We start from the raw sequence: 17,373 nt of genomic DNA, 5'->3' as shown, positions 1-17,373 counted from the left end.
AGTCTCCTGCTTTCAGTCTGTGCTGTCTCCCACCTCTCCTGCCTCTCTGGCCCTCTCCAGAAATTGGTTTTCCATGTCTAAGGGTGGTTCCTCCGTGTCCAGTGTGACAGAGTGGAACTATTCCAGGGAGTGCCAGCACCCTTTGGGTGTCATGAGACAAATCCCTTTGCCTCAGGCTGCATGGATTTCTTTCTCCCGACTGAGGATGCTGGGAGTCCCACCACCATTTATAAAAAGAAGGGAGAAACTCTGTGATGATGATGATGATGATGATGATAGTTTTTCATCACAAGGACTTCTTTCTCAGCACCATTCAAAAGCCTTTGCTCTGGCATTGCTTTTATTGCACAGTCCAAACACTCCTGCTGTGGGATTAGTGGAAGGCATCACACCTTCTCCTACTTTTTGTCTTGCTCACAATACATGAAAAGGGGTTTCAAGACTGCAAACAAAGACCAAAACTCCTTCTTTGTGTCCCTGTGCCAGCCTCCTTTCCTTTTGTTTGCCCTGAACCCATGCATTAGTTCACTGTTTTGGTGTAGTGCCAGGAGGAAGCAAGCCAATCGGGATTGTTCTCCTCACACTTGGGATTGCATGGTACACCCTGGTGGCTTTGCCATCTTTGTAAGAGCTGCAGCTTTGGCTGCTTCCAGGGTGTGGGAATTCAACATCAGCCTCATGTCAGCCTCAGGAATGGAGTTACATCCATTCTGCGGGGTGTATTGTTATTATTTTCTCGGCGTGTATTTTTACCAGGTCAATGGCTCTAAGCACGGCTATGGTTACAACGTGACACCCCTGCACTTGGTGTCACAGACTTAGTGCTGACAGACTTTGAAGCTTAAACATTAACAGAAAGTACAACTGTTTTTCTCTGAATACGGCTTTCCTTCCCTTCCACAAACATGGGCAACATTACAGGCGAATCACAACCCTGTTGGAAAGTTAAATATTAATTCCCGTAGCAAACAAATCCCCTGCTTAGTCTGCATGGACCATCATATAAAGGAGGGTCTGGATCCCTGTGGAGCAGAACCCTCTGGTTCACGCCCACGGAAATGGCTCTTTTTTACCAAGGTGCCGGGGTACTTCTCCTCCTGGCACTGTCTGTAATCCTGGCTGAAGGTGGGAAGATCCTGGTGGTACCCCAGGATGGAAGTCACTGGCTCAGCATGCGCCCAGTAGTGGAGAAACTGCAGCAAAAGGGACACCAAGTTGTTGTGGTTGTACCCTCAACCAGTCTGTATATGAAGTCAAAGGAGCCTCAGAATTACACAGTGAAAGTGTATCCAATCCCTTACACAGACGAATACTTGGATGAAATGCTCAAGACCTACATTAATGTCCATTTTCTTGAACAATCTGTTTTGAATGTTGTTCTTACCTCGTATCAAAGCACGATAGCAATCTCCTCGATCTTCTTCACCAACTGTAAGAGCCTGCTGCAGAACGAGGAGCTGATGCAGGACTTGAAAGCGAGCAAATTCGATGTGGTTTTCACAGATCCCATCCTGATGTGTGGGCCCCTGGTGGCTGAGTATCTTTCTGTTCCTTCCATCTACTTCCTGCGGGGCTTTCCCTGCGGAATGGATTCCGCTGCTACCCGGTGTCCAAGCCCTCCCTCCTATGTCCCCAGGTTATTCTTGGATAATTCAGACAGCATGATGTTTTCCCAACGGGTGAAGAACATGCTGGTCGATCTGCTGGAGCTCTTCTACTGTAAGCCTATCTATGATAACTTTGAAGAACTTGCCTACGAGCTTTTCAAAAAGAAAGTGACAGCGACAGAACTCCTGAGCCGTGGATCCTTCTGGCTGATGAGATACGATTTTGTGTTTGAGTTCCCGAGACCAGTGATGCCAAACATGGCTTTTATCGGAGGGATTAACTGTGTTCAGAGGAGAAAACTGTCTCAGGTACAAAATTTTCTTTGGTTTTTATAGGGCAAAGGCAAAAATAGAAATGTGTCATAGAATTGCAGAATGGCTTGGGTTGAAAGGGACCTTCAAGATCATCTCAGTTCACCCCCCTGCTGTCCTGGGCAAGGGATGTCACTCACATCCTTACATCAAATCCTGACTGACAGCAGCTGGGTGTTTAAAGATAGAAATCCTGCATGATGCAGAAATGTTATTTCCTCATACCCAGCATTCAGATGATATCACATCCTGCCAAACCTAAAGCCTTACCAGACTTAATTAGGACAATTTAAGTGACATAGAGCTTCTATGCAAATGTTTGTCTTTTTTGTTGAACTCAAGCATTTTTGATATCCTCCTTTCCCAGCTGTCCTGTGGACTGTCTCTCCATACTTCCATATATCCCTTCTCCTTTCATCCACACCGAAGGTTCTTGGACTGAAGGTTTTACCTCTTTGCTATCAGAGACATCCACTAGATTGCCTCCTTTCCATCTGCCTTTATTGTCAAGGTGCCAATAGCTAAGCCCCACAGGAAATCTGCTTTCAGTTCCATCCTCCCCCTTTTTTGGATTTTTTTTTTAAATTGCTGAATTAGGTTTTAAGCTTTTCTGGGTATGGTTATCTCCTGTCAATGTCCATTTGGGCTTCTGTGTACCAACCTTCCCATGTTCATTTGGCAGCCTTGTCTGAGGCCATGGCCCCTCTTCTGTGCATGCCCTTCCTCGGAGCTGTTTGAAATCTCCCCATGAAGTTAATCCATGTTTTAAACTACCAATATGGGCTCAGAGCAGGTGATGGAGCTGCTGCTCCTTTTGGAGGGCAGGTTCTCAGCAAAGTCCAAGATTTGCCACCAGGCTTGGGAAGGAACACACAGAAACTGCATGGGGGATAAAAGCTTCAGGAAGAATTTAAAGCCCAGGATGCCCTGGAGAAGGAAATTGTTTCCCATATTCACCTACTTAGGAACTTTCATGAGAGGTTATCACCAGCAATAACCCCCCAGCAATTTAGAGCCAAGAAGGACCTGGATACAGGGTTGAGGTCATGAACTGACCCAACATTGGTCATGAACTGACCCCTCTTTGGCCGTGAATTATTCCGGCCTTTGTGAACTGGAGAGGTGTTGTTGGTCTTTGTTATCTGGAGTACAAGGGTGAAATGCTCTTTTGCAACTTCATTTTATGTCTGGTAGGATAAGGGGTTAGACGAAAGTTATACGGAGACATGAGGAAAGATTTTCTGCTGGCTGCTTGTCCTCCAAAAAAATGCAAGTCTACATGAAGGAAAGTTCATTTTTCTCAGGCTGCCAGCTGGTTTTGACTATTGAAAAATCAGCAAAACCAAAACTGTACCGACCTGTACCCTGGTACTGTAACACTGATTGCTCATATTAACCTCTACAGCAAGTTATGTTTCACTGCACAACTTGCATCCATTTCATTAGGGAGGAAAATGCTTTGAAAAATTCCTGGGTCTAAAAAGATTGCAAGTATCTAAGGCAAAGCTCCAATTTGTGGAAAAAGACGTAAAATATTTAGGCCATTACTTTAGAAAAGAGGAGAAAAAATAGACTCTGAAAAAAATACAAGGAATTTTGTCACTACTAATTCCTAAAAATAAAAGACAGATACGTCAAATCTTGGGATTAACAGGGTATTGTAGACAGTGGATTGAAAACTATAGCTGTAAAGTAAAATTTTTATATCAAAAATTGACACAGGAGGGAGTAATACAATAGAGTTTAGAAGATACAGAAAAATTCCGGGAACTACAAGAAAGTTTAATTCATGCTCCTGTCTTGAGTCTCTCAGATTTGAAGAGACCCTTTTACTTGTTTGTAAATGTAGAAAATAGGATTGCTTTTGGAGTCTTAACTCAGGAGTGGGCAGGGAGGAAGGAGCCAATAGGGTATTTATCAAAGATCTTAGACCTTGTGAGTAAAGGCTGGCCTGTTTACAAGTAGTAGCAGGATGTGCCTTACTGGTGGAAGAAGCTAGCAAAATCACCTTTAATAGCAATTTGAAGATAATGTCCCCTCATAACATTCGGGGTGTGCTACAACAAAAAGCGGAAAAATGGATTTCAGATGCTAGACTTTTAAAATATGAAGGAATTTTAATTGAAGCCCTAAACTTAATATTAAAAACCACAACTGTACAAAACCCGGCTGCATTTTTGTATGGAGAACCTGAAGGTGAATCTTTGACACATGACTGTATAACTACAATTGAGGAACAAACTAAAATTAGACCTGATCTGGAAGAAGAGGAATTAGAAAGAGGAGAAAAGCTGTTTGTGGATGGGTCCTCCAGAGTGATAGAAGGAAAGAGGAAAACAGGCTATGCTATAATAAGAGGACCTGATATTCAAGTTTTAGAATCAGGTCCATTAGACAAATCTTGGTCAGCCCAAGCCTGTGAATTGTATGCAGTATTAAGGGCATTGAAATTACTAGAAGGAAAGGAGGGGACAATATATACAGATTCCAGATATAGTTATGGGGTGGTGCATATGTTTGGTAAACTGTGGGAAGAAAGAGGTTTAATAAACTCTCAAGGGAAAGATTTAGTTCATCAAAAACTTATAATTGCAGTATTAAAGGCCCTGAGAAGGCCCAAGAGGTTAGCAGTGGTTTATTTGAAAGGATACCAGAAGGGAATAGACTTGAGGAGTAGAGGAAATAATGCTGCTGATCAGGAGGCAAAACAGGCGGCATTACGAACAATGGCCCTAAAAGAAAAAAAGGGAGGGACAGGAAGAAACTCTAGAACATAAGAATAGTGACTTAAGAAGTAGATTTACTGAGGAAGAAAAGTTAAAACTCCCAGAGACAGGAGCAATAGAAAACTCAGAGGGGAGATAGTTTCTCCCAGATGGCCGGGAAGTACTACCAAAAGTCATAGCTCAAAGAATATTAGAAAAATACATCAAAGAACACATTGGGGAGCACAAGGGTTAATAGATTATTTTGCAGCAAAGTATATGAGCACAGGTATTCGAAACTTAGCTAAGCAAATTACTAGAAGCTGCCTCCTATGTTTAAAAACAAATAGGAAAAATCTCTGAAAATTACCTTATGGAGGGAGACCCTTAGCAAAAAGACCCTTTGCAAATATTCAAATTGACTTCACAGAACTACCAAAGGTAGGGAGATTTAAATACCTCCTGGTCCTAGTGGATCTTAGTGGATCAAAATCCTAGTGGATTTTCTACTCAGGTCTTTGCATAAGCACTTTCCTCTGGGTTAAAGGGGATCCTTTGTTCCCAGGAATTTAACTTTTGTTTAACCCACTCTTCGGTTGATCCAAATATAGGCCAAAATACATTCTTTGAAATTTCTTTTCCTCTCTATATTACTACACAATAATTACTACACAAAATCATTTTTGCCCTATCTTTATTTTCTGTCCCCGGGAAATGTTCCCAATTATCTAGTATAAAACCCAACGGACTATCTTTAGGTACCGGTGGGAGTTTAACAGGTACAGGAGGCTTGCTCTTCCCCTGTCCCATTCTTCCGGAGTGCCTTCAATCACACAATTCCTTTCGCTTCCCCTCGTTCGTAGAGGGTCCGCTCTTGCTTGGGGAATCCAGCTACCGGTTCCCCTCTCAGACACACACACACTCACCACACTCCGGGATCCCGACCCCGCCCAGACGGATCCCCGTTATACTCACGCGTCCCACGTCCCGCGTCTTCGTCCGGACTCTCTGCACAGAATTTAAGGGGTCGACCAGTCTCCCTTTTGCTTATTGCCTTAATTTTAGGTTCGTCGGTGCAATCGAGGCAGGAACCGGCCCCCCCGGGCCGCTAAACCTTAGAGCGGGGCGCCTCCCGGAAGTGCCGATCCGTCCTACAGATTGCATCCGAGTCACGGCACCAAATTGTTATAAATACACTCGAGAGAGTGTTAAACTTTAATCAAGGGAAGTTTTATTAATTATAGCAAGCAAGCAATAAGCAAAATACAGCGCTGGACAGCCGGGAAGCGATCCCACTTCGCCGCGGCCGTGCTTCCGTTTTCTGTGTGTCTCCTTTTAATCAGTCCGGCTCTCCGGGCTCTCCGATGACGTGTTCTTTCTCGGGTATTTCTGCGCATGCGTCTTCATTGGTCTAGGGGTTCGTTCTTTACCTTATCTTCCTTTAACCTTTCTTCACTGTTCTCTGTAAAGGCTTAGCTCAGTAACTTTCTGGAATTCAAGGAATCTTAGCAAGGCCATGATAATTATACAAACATCAGTAACAACCTTCAATATAATCTTGATTTTACAGAACATAGCATTACAGAGTATCATATCTGCATGTTTAGTCGAACAAAAGGGTCTCTGTTTATTACAGCAAGCATCTAAAAATAGAATACAAACTTATAGCTCTAGTTTATAAGACTGTTTTCGTTCTTTTCTAAACATGTTACTATCCTTATCTTAAAGCAAATTACTAGATGCTTGCAGACCTTTCTTTGATCCTTGTTCTTGCTCAACAAGCAGGAATATTTATCACTTAGTTTTCTTTGGCAGTTCATTGTTAGGGTCAGCACGCTCTGTAAAGAGGCTGTAAGCCAAGCACACCTGCAAAAGCCCAAACACCTGGACACAGGGTTGAGGTCATGAACTGACCCAACATTGGTCATGAACTGACCCAACACTGGTCATGAACTGACCCCTCACTGGCCGTGAATGATTCCTGCCTTTGTGAACTGGAGAGGTGCTGCTGGTCTTCGTTATCTGGAGTACAAGGGTGAAATGCTCTTTTGCAACTTCATTTTATGTCTGGTAGGATAAGGGGTTAGATGAAAGTTATACGGAGACATGAGGAAAGATTTTCTGCTGGCTTCTTATCCTCCAAAAAAATGCAAGTCTACATGAAGGAAAATTCATTTTTCTCAGGCTGCCAGCTGGTTTTGACTATTGAAAAATCAGCAAAACCCAAACTGTACTGAACTCTACCCTGGTACTGTAACACTGATTGCTCATATTAACCTCTACAGGAAGTTATGTTTCACTGCACAACTTGCATCCATTTCATTAGGGAGGAAAATGCTTTGAAAAATCGCTAAATGACCTCAGTCTATGACAAGTCTGTCAGTCTTCAGTGGCAGCGATGGAAAAGAGTCCTTGCAGTGCTCCCTTGATAGGCACAGTCCTCCCATGAGGGATCAGCAGTGTTTCTGCTCCATCCATTCCATGGGTGCATTTCATTCCCGGATTTTCCCTGCATTTTGTCATCGGACCTTGGGCGTGGTGGGCTGGCGGCAGGAAGTACCACAAAGCTGGGGTCCTGCTGAGGGAAGAAGGTGGCATTGAGCCAATAACATTCACTTGGCGTGTGTGACAGTGACACACCTTTCCTGACTCACCCAAAGCCACCTTTGAAATTCAAACCTGCCCTGAGTCTTTCCTAATAATTTATTGATATCGGTGACCTTGTTGCAAAGGTCTGTGGACCCGAAATGGGAGGTGAGACAAAGGGGAAGAGGTGGAGCACGGCTAGAGGCACTGGCAAAGCAGCCCTGGCCTCTCCGGTGCGAGGGCTCCTCTCTGCACAGCCCACACCATGCTGGTGGCACTGCTTCTCCCCTTCCTGTGCCTCCTGAGCCCGGCTGCTGCTGGGAAGCTGCTGGTGATCCCCATGGAGGGCAGCCACTGGCTCAGCATGAAAAAAGTGCTGCTCGAGCTGAGCAAGAGAGGGCATGAAATCGTGGTCATTGCACCGGACAACACACTCCTGATTGATTCCTCGGGTGTCTACGAACTGAAAACCTACCCTATGCCACTGATGAAGGAGGTTGTAGAAGAACACATTCGCTCCTTTACTTCAAAATCTTTCAGCCAAGAGCCTTTCCTGGTGAGATTCTGGAAGCTTTTGGCAGAGTATCGGCAGAGCGGTGCCATCTTTCATGCTTCCTGCAAGTCCTTGCTGTACAACCAAGAGCTGATGCAGTACATCAGAGACAGTCACTTTGATACCCTGCTCACGGATCCTGTGTCACCTTGTGGGCAGATCATTGCCCTGCACTTCTCCATCCCCAGTGTTTTCTTCCTGCGGCTGGTTCCGTGTGCCTTCGAGGTTCGCGCCGCTCAGGGCCCAGACCCACCATCCTACGTGCCACGCATGTTCTCGGAAAACACCGACCACATGACCTTCTCCGAGAGGGTGAAGAACTTCCTGATTGCCCTTTCCGAGTCCTTCATCTGCAACATTGCCTACTCTCCGTTTGAAGAGCTGGCCTCAGAGTTCCTCCAAAAGCCAATGACAATGACAGAGCTTTTAAGTCATGGATCCATCTGGCTGAGGAGGATCGACTTTGTCTTTGAGTATCCCATGCCTGTCATGCCCAACATGGTTTTCATTGGAGGCATCCACTGTGGAGAGAAGAAGAAGCCGTTATCTCAGGTCAGTGGCTGGCTGGGAGAGCTTGTGGCAGTCACATCTCTGCCTGATCCAAGTGAGTTGTTTGATAAGGATATATCTTCTCTCTCCAGGAGGGAGACTATTTACAAGAGCCTGAAGTGATGGTACAAGAGCAATGGCTTTAAGCTGTCAGAGGAAAGGATTAGATGGGATATTGGGAAGGAATCCTTCCGTGAGAGGGTGGTGAGGCCCTGGCACAGGTTGCCCAGAGAAGCTGTGGCTGCTCTAGCCCTGGAAGTGTCCCAGGCCAAACTGGATGACGCTTGGAGCAACCTGGGATAGTGGAAGGTGTCCCTGCCCATGGCAGGGGGTGGAATGGGATGAGCTTTAAGGTCCTTTTCAATCCAAACCATCCTGGCATTCTTCAGTGACCAGGTCCCTCTTTCAAACTGTTGGTTTTGTGTCATGGATTTATTACAAGGCTTTGGGATCTCCTGCCATGCGTTTATTAAAGAATTTTGGCATCTCCTGTCATGGATTTCTTAGAGGCATTTGGGGACCACCTTTCATAGATTTATTAGAGGGGCTTTGGGATTTATTCTCCTGAATTTATTAGAGAGGCTCGGGGATCTCTTTTCATGGGTTTATAAGAGGTATTTGGGGACCTCCAGTCATGGATTTATTCCAGCCTTGGCTGGTGTGTTGTAGCTAGCCTAGTAATTCCCTCCTGAGCCTCAAATGCCCCAGCCAGCACCTGACAAAATCAAGCTTAGAGAACAACTCCAGGATTACCCAGTCCCATCTTCACTGCCATCATCACCCCTAAACCACGTCCTCAGGAGCCACATCCAGGCTCCTCTTGGACACTTCCAGAGATGGCGACTGCACCACCTCCCTGGGAAGATTATTCCAATGCTTAACCATTCTTCCAGTGCTTTTATTTTTATTTTCTAATACTCTGAACCTCCCCCGGTGCAACTGGAGGCCATTTCCTCTCATCCTTTCCCTTGGGACACAGCAAGACATCCCCATCCCACCCCACCTCCTGTCAGAGAGTTGTAGAGAGCAACAAGGTCCCCCTGAGCCTCCTTTTCTCCATAAACATCCCCAGTTCCCTCAGCTCAGGAGATTTTTTTGAACCCCTTCCTCAGCTCTGTAGCCCCTCCCTGAACATGGCTGCCCCCAAATTTGGGACTTTTCACCCAAATCCAGCCTTCCCACTCTCCCTTTGCTCACATGTGAGCAGGGAGCGTCCTTGATCTCACCCTGCCTTGAACCCAGCAAATTCCAGAATTCCTGGCTGGGATATCCTGGGATAACCAGGCCAACTGAGGGAGCCTTTGACAAGTTGACAAACACTGAGGTAATGATCAACTTCACCTGTTCCAGGATTGCCTTTGCACCCACTCCTCACACTGAAGGTTTGGATGGAAATTTGGTCCTGCAGCAGGAGGGAGGGGAGGATATTTCCCTGCTAACCCTCACCTGATCCCACTTTGGCAAACAGCTGGGTGGCCTCACAAAATACATGAATTAACCTGTTTTTTTATGAGAAAACACTGTTTGCTAAACTGTTCAGCTTCCCAATGGGCTTTATAAAAATCTGAACCTACTTAGTAGTTCTTACTGTGGTGTTTTTTCCTTTACTGCTTATAATATTCAGAGAGTGTTTTAGTCTCTTTCACCTCAGAGCTTCCCCCCTTGAAGCTCAAAAAGTTTGTTTTCTGAGAAGCCATTGTGACATAAGACTGCTCTCTGCCACCTTTCCAGTAGAAACAATTAAAGACATTGGTAAAACATGAAGAATAAATAAGGCTGATCCGAGGAAAGCAATATACAATTCATTTTGGTGCACTGACCGTGGTGTGAAGGGAGATGAGAGAGGTTGTGTGCCTGAGGGATGGAGGCTGCGTGGCTCTGAATATCCTGAGCTGTGGGTATTTTTAATTTTGGCATCAATGGCAATGCTGTGAGGCTGGGAAAATCACGTCTGTGCTGAACCTGCTCCTTTGCTGAGTCAGGTGTGCAATGAGGCCCCAGTGGTTGCTAAAACGCGTTTAGTGCTGGTCTTATTCGTGGTCAGGAGGAGCTTTCAGCTGCCTGAGGGCCACCTCTCAGGCTGGGAAACAACTCTGTAAAGGGAAAACTTGGGCTGTACAGAGAGAGGTCAGCCTCTCTCAGCACCTCTTTGTGGCATCCCTGCCACAAAGGAGGAGACTCCTTCCAGCTCAGAAGAGCTCTGAGCCTTGTCCTGAGGGTCTCCTGCTCTATCCCTGGAGGAATCACCTGAGGATCCCTGTCCTCAACATGGAGAGGCTGTTTGTATTTGTTCCTGTGGGGCTGGGAGCTGTGCACAGCAAGGTTGCCTCCCTGGGTCCTGGGCAAGATATCACACAAGACACAACAGAGATGTGGAGTCCTGAGGGATCCGAGTTGCAGGTCAAGGAGCTAACTGAACACTGAGGAGCTGCAGTGACTCAGCATTGAAAGGGTCACAAAACCTTGGCTTTCCAAACAAGGAGGGAAAAGGCAAAAAGAACCACCCACAATCCAAAGCTGTGAATCATTAACAACAGGATTGCCAAAAGGCACGGGCAGCATAATGAACCCTACAGTTGCTTTCCAAAGCACCTTCAGGCTACAACCTGCAGGAGAAATCTCTTCCACGGCCCCTACTCCAGCTCACATGGCTCTGAGGCTTTGCTGTGCCTGGGTTTCCATCCTCCTTCTCCTGCCCAGCCTCTTGGATGGAGGGAAGCTCCTGGTGGTGCCCATGGTGGGAAGCCACTGGCTGAGCTTGCAAGAAGTGGTGGAGGAGCTGAGCAAGAGAGGACACGAGGTGGTGGTGCTGGTTCCCGAGGTGAGCTGGCAGATGGAGACGACGCAGGCCTACAAGGTGGTCACGTACCCAGTGAGTCAGACCCTGGAGGAGCTGGATAATGCCTTCCAGGAATACGTTGCTGCGCACCTGACAGAGAAGCCTTTCCCCCTGAATCTCCTGGCAATGTATAGGGCCTCGATGAACTCTTTCAAGACTTTATTTGGGCAGTGCAAGGACCTGTTCCGCAGCCAGGAGACCCTGAGTTTCCTCAACCAAAGCGGCTTTGATGCCATCCTGACGGATCCAATCTTCATGTGCGGGGTCATCCTCGGCCATCATCTCTCCCTTCCCCTTGCGTTCGTCATGAGGGGGTTCCCTTGCGACCTGCACTTTGCAGCCGCACAGTCCCCGAGCCCTCTGTCCTACATCCCGAGACTCTTCAGCTTCAACTCAGACCACATGACTTTTTTCCAGAGGGTGGAAAACGCCCTGATTTCCCTCCTGGAGCTTGGGTACTGCAACGGTTTCTTTGGGGAAGCACTTCAGCTTTCCTCAGAAGTTCTTCAGAGGGATGTGTCCCTCATGGACCTCGTGGACTCCGCCGCCGTTTGGATCCTGAGGTTTGACTTTGTGTTCGAGTACGTCAGGCCTGTGATGCCCAACATGGTCTTTATTGGGGGGATCAACTGTGCTAAGAAGAAACCGCTGCATAAGGTAATGTTCCTTCACCTACAAATTGTACATTTCCCAATGAAAAGTCATTCTGTGGTTTCAGCAAGTTCATCGCTATTGACTTTTTTTTTTTTATTTCTGTTCATGATTGAATTCAACCAGCTTTGGGTAGTTGTTTTCCACAGGCTGAAATCCCAAGTCTCTTGACAGCGACCTGCTTGAATTCATGAGGGTTTTCTAACAAGCCAAACAAAAGAGGCATTTCACCTACCTGATGGAAATGACTGTCCACAGTGGATGTGTATTAAGCACCATCCAGACCCAGTTTTGATTACATTTCAATGGCATCTGACGCATATTTCTCTTATCTGATCCAAAACCCAAGCATCCTCTTCTGTTTTTAACTCCAGGCTCATCAGCATCAGTTGATTCACTTTTCACATGTATTTTCAGGACAAATTATTTCCAAACTGGCTGGCTGCGTTGAGTTACTCCTGTTGTGGGGATGAAATATAAATGTTGTGTTGAAATGGCAAACAATAATCATACCATTGTGGATTTGGTGAATGACACTTGAATGCAGAACTGAGATCAGTTTTCACACTTACTTCTTGACATCTACTTTTACCAGATTTGCTCTGCAGGGTTTTTAAAGCTAATCTAGAAATCGAAATCTATTTTGATAGTCACCATGTAATCTCTAAAATGATAACACTGGACATTTCTTTCCAGGCACAAAGCAGGGCACAAATCTCTTTCCTGGGAAATTGCTCCCTCACTTCCAAATTGTGGTCACACAATATCTCTGCCCAATGACTTTGAGCTGAAGGGGTGGGTTTTTTCTTTCTTCTTTCAGATTTCTTTTTTGCTCTTTGACTGGCTTATGGAGAGCCCTCTAAACCTGATAAGGAAGACAAAGAATGCAACTATTAACTAGAATATTAGGATGAAATTATTTCTAAGGCATTCTATCACATTAGGCTCACAACAGTGACACTAGTTTGAGATTTAAGAGGCAAATTCTTCCTGGTTACACAACACAAGTCTTTCGTTTTCTATCTTGAAGGTCTCAGAGCTACAAAGATTTCGTAACTTTGCTACAAGGGTGGAGGCATCCTGCCCTCATTTAATCTCTGCCAGCTCTTGTCTTCACTCTCCCGTTAGGTGAAAATCACATGTTCCATGCACCTGGAAAAATCTTGTATTGGCTGTTTCCAGCCAACTGGTTTTGCCATTGAAAAGCTGATTGAGTCCAGAGTAGAAAGCACAGCAAGCAGCAACTCCCAAGTTAATTTGATCAGCTTTTGTCACAGCTGTTGCAATAAACTCTTTGCGTCCAGCTTCCCTGCATTTAATGGGAATTCTTTCTAGATCTGTTCAGTCTCCTGCTTTCAGTCTGTGCTGTCTCCCACCTCTCCTGCCTCTCTGGCCCTCTCCAGAAATTGGTTTTCCATGTCTAAGGGTGGTTCCTCCGTGTCCAGTGTGACAGAGTGGAACTATTCCAGGGAGTGCCAGCACCCTTTGGGTGTCATGAGACAAATCCCTTTGTCTCAGGCTGCATGGATTTCTTTCTCCCGACTGAGGATGCTGGGAGTCCCACCACCATTCATAAAAAGAAGGGAGAAACTCTGTGATGATGATGATGATGATGATAGTTTTTCATCACAAGGACTTCTTTCTCAGCACCATTCAAAAGCCTTTGCTCTGGCATTGCTTTTATTGCACAGTCCAAACACTCCTGCTGTGGGATTAGTGGAAGGCATCACACCTTCTCCTACTTTTTGTCTTGCTCACAATACATGAAAAGGGGTTTCAAGACTGCAAACAAAGACCAAAACTCCTTCTTTGTGTCCCTGTGCCAGCCTCCTTTCCTTTTGTTTGCCCTGAACCCATGCATTAGTTCACTGTTTTGGTGTAGTGCCAGGAGGAAGCAAGCCAATCGGGATTGTTCTCCTCACACTTGGGATTGCATGGTACACCCTGGTGGCTTTGCCATCTTTGTAAGAGCTGCAGCTTTGGCTGCTTCCAGGGTGTGGGAATTCAACATCAGCCTCATGTCAGCCTCAGGAATGGAGTTACATCCATTCTGCGGGGTGTATTGTTATTATTTTCTCGGCGTGTATTTTTACCAGGTCAATGGCTCTAAGCACGGCTATGGTTACAACGTGACACCCCTGCACTTGGTGTCACAGACTTAGTGCTGACAGACTTTGAAGCTTAAACATTAACAGAAAGTACAACTGTTTTTCTCTGAATACGGCTTTCCTTCCCTTCCACAAACATGGGCAACATTACAGGCGAATCACAACCCTGTTGGAAAGTTAAATATTAATTCCCGTAGCAAACAAATCCCCTGCTTAGTCTGCATGGACCATCATATAAAGGAGGGTCTGGATCCCTGCGGAGCAGAACCCTCTGGTTCACGCCCACGGAAATGGCTCTTTTTTACCAAGGTGCCGGGGTACTTCTCCTCCTGGCACTGTCTGTAATCCTGGCTGAAGGTGGGAAGATCCTGGTGGTACCCCAGGATGGAAGTCACTGGCTCAGCATGCGCCCAGTAGTGGAGAAACTGCAGCAAAAGGGACACCAAGTTGTTGTGGTTGTACCCTCAACCAGTCTGTATATGAAGTCAAAGGAGCCTCAGAATTACACAGTGAAAGTGTATCCAATCCCTTACACAGACGAATACTTGGATGAAATGCTCAAGACCTACATTAATGTCCATTTTCTTGAACAATCTGTTTTGAATGTTGTTCTTACCTCGTATCAAAGCACGATAGCAATCTCCTCGATCTTCTTCACCAACTGTAAGAGCCTGCTGCAGAACGAGGAGCTGATGCAGGACTTGAAAGCGAGCAAATTCGATGTGGTTTTCACAGATCCCATCCTGATGTGTGGGCCCCTGGTGGCTGAGTATCTTTCTGTTCCTTCCATCTACTTCCTGCGGGGCTTTCCCTGCGGAATGGATTCCGCTGCTACCCGGTGTCCAAGCCCTCCCTCCTATGTCCCCAGGTTATTCTTGGATAATTCAGACAGCATGATGTTTTCCCAACGGGTGAAGAACATGCTGGTCGATCTGCTGGAGCTCTTCTACTGTAAGCCTATCTATGATAACTTTGAAGAACTTGCCTACGAGGTTTTCAAAAAGAAAGTGACAGCGACAGAACTCCTGAGCCGTGGATCCTTCTGGCTGATGAGATACGATTTTGTGTTTGAGTTCCCGAGACCAGTGATGCCAAACATGGCTTTTATCGGAGGGATTAACTGTGTTCAGAGGAGAAAACTGTCTCAGGTACAAAATTTTCTTTGGTTTTTATAGGGCAAAGGCAAAAATAGAAATGTGTCATAGAATTGCAGAATGGCTTGGGTTGAAAGGGAGCTTCAAGATCATCTCAGTTCACCCCCCTGCTGTCCTGGGCAAGGGATGTCACTCACATCCTTACATCAAATCCTGACTGACAGCAGCTGGGTGTTTAAAGATAGAAATCCTGCATGATGCAGAAATGTTATTTCCTCATACCCAGCATTCAGATGATATCACATCCTGCCAAACCTAAAGCCTTACCAGACTTAATTAGGACAATTTAAGTGACATAGAGCTTCTATGCAAATGTTTGTCTTTTTTGTTGAACTCAAGCATTTTTGATATCCTCCTTTCCCAGCTGTCCTGTGGACTGTCTCTCCATACTTCCATATATCCCTTCTCCTTTCATCCACACCGAAGGTTCTTGGACTGAAGGTTTTACCTCTTTGCTATCAGAGACATCCACTAGATTGCCTCCTTTCCATCTGCCTTTATTGTCAAGGTGCCAATAGCTAAGCCCCACAGGAAATCTGCTTTCAGTTCCATCCTCCCCCTTTTTTGGATTTTTTTTTTAAATTGCTGAATTAGGTTTTAAGCTTTTCTGGGTATGGTTATCTCCTGTCAATGTCCATTTGGGCTTCTGTGTACCAACCTTCCCATGTTCATTTGGCAGCCTTGTCTGAGGCCATGGCCCCTCTTCTGTGCATGCCCTTCCTCGGAGCTGTTTGAAATCTCCCCATTAAGTTAATCCATGTTTTAAACTACCAATATGGGCTCAGAGCAGGTGATGGAGCTGCTGCTCCTTTTGGAGGGCAGGTTCTCAGCAAAGTCCAAGATTTGCCACCAGGCTTGGGAAGGAACACGCAGAAACTGCATGGGGGATAAAAGCTTCAGGAAGAATTTAAAGCCCAGGATGCCCTGGAGAAGGAAATTGTTTCCCATATTCACCTACTTAGGAACTTTCATGAGAGGTTATCACCAGCAATAACCCCCCAGCTATTTAGAGCCAAGAAGGACCTGGATACAGGGTTGAGGTCATGAACTGACCCAACATTGGTCATGAACTGACCCCTCTTTGGCCGTGAATTATTCCGGCCTTTGTGAACTGGAGAGGAGTTGTTGGTCTTTGTTATCTGGAGTACAAGGGTGAAATGCTCTTTTGCAACTTCATTTTATGTCTGGTAGGATAAGGGGTTAGACGAAAGTTATACGGAGACATGAGGAAAGATTTTCTGCTGGCTTCTTATCCTCCAAAAAAATGCAAGTCTACATGAAGGAAAGTTCATTTTTCTCAGGCTGCCAGCTGGTTTTGACTATTGAAAAATCAGCAAAACCAAAACTGTACCGACCTGTACCCTGGTACTGTAACACTGATTGCTCATATTAACCTCTACAGCAAGTTATGTTTCACTGCACAACTTGCATCCATTTCATTAGGGAGGAAAATGCTTTGAAAAATTCCTGGGTCTAAAAAGATTGCAAGTATCTAAGGCAAAGCTCCAATTTGTGGAAAAAGACGTAAAATATTTAGGCCATTACTTTAGAAAAGAGGAGAAAAAATAGACTCTGAAAAAAATACAAGGAATTTTGTCACTACTAATTCCTAAAAATAAAAGACAGATACGTCAAATCTTGGGATTAACAGGGTATTGTAGACAGTGGATTGAAAACTATAGCTGTAAAGTAAAATTTTTATATCAAAAATTGACACAGGAGGGAGTAATACAATAGAGTTTAGAAGATACAGAAAAATTCCGGGAACTACAAGAAAGTTTAATTCATGCTCCTGTCTTGAGTCTCTCAGATTTGAAGAGACCCTTTTACTTGTTTGTAAATGTAGAAAATAGGATTGCTTTTGGAGTCTTAACTCAGGAGTGGGCAGGGAGGAAGGAGCCAATAGGGTATTTATCAAAGATCTTAGACCTTGTGAGTAAAGGCTGGCCTGTTTACAAGTAGTAGCAGGATGTGCCTTACTGGTGGAAGAAGCTAGCAAAATCACCTTTAATAGCAATTTGAAGATAATGTCCCCTCATAACATTCGGGGTGTGCTACAACAAAAAGCGGAAAAATGGATTTCAGATGCTAGACTTTTAAAATATGAAGGAATTTTAATTGAAGCCCTAAACTTAATATTAAAAACCACAACTGTACAAAACCCGGCTGCATTTTTGTATGGAGAACCTGAAGGTAAATCTTTGACACATGACTGTATAACTACAATTGAGGTACAAACTAAAATTAGACCTGATCTGGAAGAAGAGGAATTAGAAAGCGGAGAAAAGCTGTTTGTGGATGGGTCCTCC

At 45.2% G+C, this 17,373-nt stretch overlaps 4 protein-coding genes across 4 annotated transcripts; all 4 read left to right on the top strand.

Moving 5' to 3' along the window:
- The first annotated feature begins 778 nt into the window (after positions 1–778).
- Positions 779–2,194, top strand: LOC131579953 (UDP-glucuronosyltransferase 1-6-like). Its single transcript, XM_058840541.1, has 2 exons — positions 779–789; positions 1,034–2,194. Exons 1-2 carry the CDS (start codon positions 779–781, stop codon positions 1,941–1,943), a joined length of 921 nt encoding a protein of 306 aa, XP_058696524.1. The 3' UTR covers positions 1,944–2,194.
- A 5,072-nt stretch (positions 2,195–7,266) lies between these two features.
- On the top strand, positions 7,267–8,439 carry LOC131579466 (UDP-glucuronosyltransferase 1A1-like). The gene has a single exon (XM_058839440.1). It carries the CDS (start codon positions 7,476–7,478, stop codon positions 8,433–8,435), a length of 960 nt encoding a protein of 319 aa, XP_058695423.1. The 5' UTR covers positions 7,267–7,475; the 3' UTR covers positions 8,436–8,439.
- A 2,451-nt stretch (positions 8,440–10,890) lies between these two features.
- Positions 10,891–13,964, top strand: LOC131579952 (UDP-glucuronosyltransferase 1-6-like). Its single transcript, XM_058840539.1, has 2 exons — positions 10,891–11,868; positions 13,899–13,964. Exons 1-2 carry the CDS (start codon positions 10,960–10,962, stop codon positions 13,962–13,964), a joined length of 975 nt encoding a protein of 324 aa, XP_058696522.1. The 5' UTR covers positions 10,891–10,959.
- Positions 13,965–14,047: 83 nt separating this feature from the next.
- Positions 14,048–15,097, top strand: LOC131579951 (UDP-glucuronosyltransferase 1-6-like). The gene is made up of 2 exons (XM_058840538.1): positions 14,048–14,051; positions 14,151–15,097. The coding sequence occupies exons 1-2, from the start codon at positions 14,048–14,050 to the stop codon at positions 15,083–15,085; spliced, it is 939 nt and encodes a 312-aa protein (XP_058696521.1). The 3' UTR covers positions 15,086–15,097.
- The last annotated feature ends 2,276 nt before the right edge of the window (positions 15,098–17,373 follow it).

This window comes from Poecile atricapillus, chromosome 5, assembly GCF_030490865.1.
Source record: "Poecile atricapillus isolate bPoeAtr1 chromosome 5, bPoeAtr1.hap1, whole genome shotgun sequence".
NCBI lineage: Eukaryota > Metazoa > Chordata > Aves > Passeriformes > Paridae > Poecile > Poecile atricapillus.
Note: the sequence above shows the minus strand (reverse complement) of the source record. Positions and strands in the feature narration are given on the sequence as shown.